Below are 4,059 nucleotides of genomic sequence, written 5' to 3'. Positions count from 1 at the left end.
TCTCACACACTCACACCCACTCTCATTCACACTCTCACACACACACACACACACACACACACTCTCATTCACACTCTCATTCACACTCTCTCACACACACACTCTCATTCACACTACTCACTCACACACACACACACACACTCATTCACACACACACATGCACTCACACACCCACTCTCACTCACACTCACTCACACACACACACAGTTCCAGGCAGCTTTCTTGACCGCATTACAGCTCCATATCACTTCGCATAGTTAACTGTAATAACGGAAATTAGCATACAGTACCTATACAGCACACAGGAATTACTGCAATCACACGTGCTCGCACAGGCACACTACGGTCACGCAGTTTGCACAAAAAGGTGTTGTCAGCGCTGCTCTGACGATTTTATCAGTTAGCCTATATAGTGTAGCAACTTAAAGGCTACACATGACATTTCTCACTAGCGAGGTAATAACAGCGCTGTTTAGAGACGCTGCTGCACAACACTGTTGAGGGACGCACAGAGGTAGCCTAATTCACACAAGCTCTCTCTCTCTCTCTCATTCTCTGTGTGTGTCTGTCTCTCTCGCTCTCTTTCTAATAACTCCGCTTCGCGTTGTGGCCGCATCACCACCTCGGGTGTGCATTATTTTTCTAATAATTCAACGGCCCGTCGTCAATTATTCCTTACATATACCACGGTATTTACTTAACACTTCAACAAAAGCCAAGAAAAAGTGTATTATCATCAGACAAACAACAGATAGAACACCGAACAACTGACTGATGCCATTTTGGAAATAAAGATCCTTAAAAAACACCCACCTGTTGATTTTAACGTTAACAAAATTGACTACGGTCGATGTTTTTGGATGCACTGCTGCGTATTCTGAACAGCTAAATTAACTTTAATCACCATAATGTGATCAAATCATCATTGCGAAGTCAAACACATTTGTCTTCATAATCTGTCGTTAAAATTATTTTTTTCTCTCTTTTTTTTCTCTGTTTTTCAGGTTTAAACACCATCTCTCACTGACAGATAGGAAACCTTCTTGAAAACATTCACCTGTTGCTTTTACAGCTAAGCACCATGACATTATACTGGTTTCTGGACCATACCATGGCAATGTCAAGCTTTTTGTTTTGGCACCAAGGTAATCCAATGGAATTCATTGACACACCATGCAGTGCCTCAGTACGTGACCATGGACATCAATCAGAGCCATGATATATATTAAATAGCACGGTATCATCAGAGTGCTGTATTGTAAGCATGGCCGGACTAACCATTGGGCTTGAGTGGGCTGCAGCCCATGGGCCCCGCCTTGTAGGGGGCCCCGCATTTGCCCGTTTATGTTTGTTTGATTTGATCGTTATATGCCAGTCAGAATTCAGAAATTATTAGCCGCATTTCCACTGCGCACGCAAGATCTAAACGGGCCAGCCGGGCCTACAGCTCACAACTACGACCTTCGAGGCCACAATCAAACAGCATAATCTGGTATTTATGATTATTTCACATAGAAGAAGGACACACGTATTGAATCGCGTCTGCACCGATTGGTTTGTGATCACATGGCTACTTTAAACAGCTCCATTAAGCCTTTAGCCCCAAAGAGCGCACATTTAGAAAGATAATGATCAATTCTCAAATGTTTCATTGTTTCACCTCATTTCTTTAGAGAGGATGATTCTATAGTACTATAACCTATTAATGTTCCACTAAATTATGCGATCATCTGATGAGTTTTGAGCGCTCTCTTGTCTTACTGCCATTACACATAGTGGGGAAGAAATGTCATCAAAATGATTTTAAATAAAAAAAATAGCAATTGAATGACTTTCTGTTTTTATAACATAGCTATGCCTATGATATAGGACTTAGCCTATCACACAAACACTCCTATTTTTTTCTTGAATATCTGCAAGATCGCAAATGTACAATAAACAACAACTACAAAATTCAGTTTTGCTCCGTCAGAAAGAAAACAGAACAAGCAGCAGAACCGCTGCGTCTCCGAACAACAGTGTTTTGTTCCTCAGCGTTACACGGACCAGCAAACGATTCAATCAGGCTATAAAAGTTCAGTCGTTTGCAAAGTTAAATGAATCCGCTTTTTAAATGAATCGGTTGATTCAACTCACTCATTAGGTTAAAGTTTCATATTTTAAAAAGTAGCTTATTTCAGTTTTGCAATCATTTAATATTTCTACATTAATAAAATGTTATATTTAAACTTAACATTATGCACAATCCATCTATGAATTTTATTGATAGCGATTTCATTTGTTAATAGCCAGCATGTCTTTTTATTCGATTGAATTTATTGATTAAATAAGAACCTCACATACGAGGACACAGATATGACAATAACTTTTATAATACTAATAAGCCAACATCTCTGGCTTTTTTTTTGCTCAAAGTTATTTTAGGGTTTTGATCTCTCAACTGAGAGAACACATCCTGTTTATTATATTATAATGAATATTTAATATTACATTTAAACTTTGACTATAGCCTAGACATGTTGCATATTAATTGTACTATTTATGAACCTCAAAGCATATGTTTGTGTATTTTGTGTTACTCCATAATGATGTTCTATTTGAGGGCATTTGTAGTGTAGGTATAGGGCCCAAACATAACCTCAAGCCCAGGGGCCCCACCCCCCTAAGTCCTGCCCTGATTGTAAGGGTTTATCAACCTTCACGTGCAGTCAGACCTGTTTGTGAATGTATGTGATGACATGAAGTGTGTGTTTCTCACCTTCACCAGCAGAGCCTTCACCTCATCCAGATCTCCATTCTTCAGGGCCCACATCAACTCCTTATCCCCCATGTCACCTGTCAGAACACAAATTAAGATGTTTTTGATGAAATCCGAGAGCTCTCTGACCTTTCATAGACTGCAAGGATCCTAACGCGATCAAGGCACAGAAATGTAGGACATCGGTGGTTCAACTGTAAATTTACAAAGCTACGAGAACAGCTCTGAAGTTTGTCCCTCTGGATGAAGATAACATTGTGTTTTCATGCACTGCTCGAGATTTTTGGCTTTTCATAATGTGTTGTTTCAGAGTAGAAAAAGGAAAACGTCCACACATTTAAGTATTGCTCTTTATCTATTTGCATTTGTAGATTTGGGTTATAATACATTTTTAAAGGCTGTGATTTTTTTTTCTTCACTTCAGCACCAAACTTTATTCCTATCCTGAAGGCTTTTACTGAGGGCTTTATTCATACATCATTCACACTTATTTATTTAACATTTTATTCCTAAAAACATGGTGAAATGCTTTTTTTGTCTGGTTGTTGACAGTATTTTCTGATTCATCGAGTGATAAAAACCTCTAACTCTGATGTCAACAAAGTCAAACAAGTATTTTGAACTTGGCTTCATCCAGTGTTTAGATTTTTGTTTTGGAAATGTATGCAAATGAGTGCATATTTAATTACATGTTGCTTAATTTGTATAAGCAACATTTCAGAAAACTTTTAACACAAAGACATGTTTAAAGCATCAATTTGTTTAATGTTTTAACAACGTTTTTTACAGTTCTATGAATTTTAAGGGAACATTCCATTGTATGATTTTGCAAACATTACCGTAACGTTACTGTCGAATGTTCTCTGAACATTCCAAAACAAGTAGTAACATCAGATAAATGTCCAGCTGAAATATTGCAGAAAACAGTTTTTTTCCAACATTCTGAGAATATTATAAAATACCAGATAACTTTGAACGCACATTCTATTAACGTCCCTCGTTCAGAACTTTGAGAGAACCTTGCCTGAACGTTCTGAGCATGTTCTCTGCATACATTTGAACGTTTTGTGTTTGCATAACAAAAGTTGTTCTTCCTGAAACTGCAGCAGGCGAACACCTTTGATATCAATGCATGTATGAGCTCCTGTGCCCCGTGTGTTTGCAGTAATTGCGCGGCTGCATTAGCATGAGGCCTGCAGGGCCACGCGAGACCCTCACGAGCTCAAACCACTGCATATCATTAGAGCCGCATCTCAGGCTGCTGTAAGGCGGCTAATGGGCGGCGAGCAGCTGCTCTCTTG

The 4,059-nt window shown here is 38.8% G+C and overlaps 1 protein-coding gene across 1 annotated transcript in view; it reads right to left on the bottom strand.

The window, feature by feature from the left end:
• Positions 1 to 2,841, bottom strand: part of LOC107561245 (myotrophin) — a 13,448-nt gene extending 10,607 nt beyond the window's left edge. The window contains exon 1 of the mRNA XM_016245632.1: positions 2,759 to 2,841. Coding sequence (XP_016101118.1) covers positions 2,759 to 2,830 — 72 coding nt within the window. The 5' untranslated portion in view covers positions 2,831 to 2,841. The remainder of the gene's footprint in view (positions 1 to 2,758) is intronic.
• Between the last annotated feature and the right edge of the window lie 1,218 nt (positions 2,842 to 4,059).

Source organism: Sinocyclocheilus grahami, unplaced genomic scaffold, assembly GCF_001515645.1.
Source record: "Sinocyclocheilus grahami isolate Dianchi unplaced genomic scaffold, SAMN03320097.WGS_v1.1 scaffold761.1, whole genome shotgun sequence".
In the NCBI taxonomy this organism is placed as follows: Eukaryota; Metazoa; Chordata; class Actinopteri; order Cypriniformes; family Cyprinidae; genus Sinocyclocheilus; species Sinocyclocheilus grahami.
This window is presented reverse-complemented; position numbering and strand designations above follow the sequence as displayed.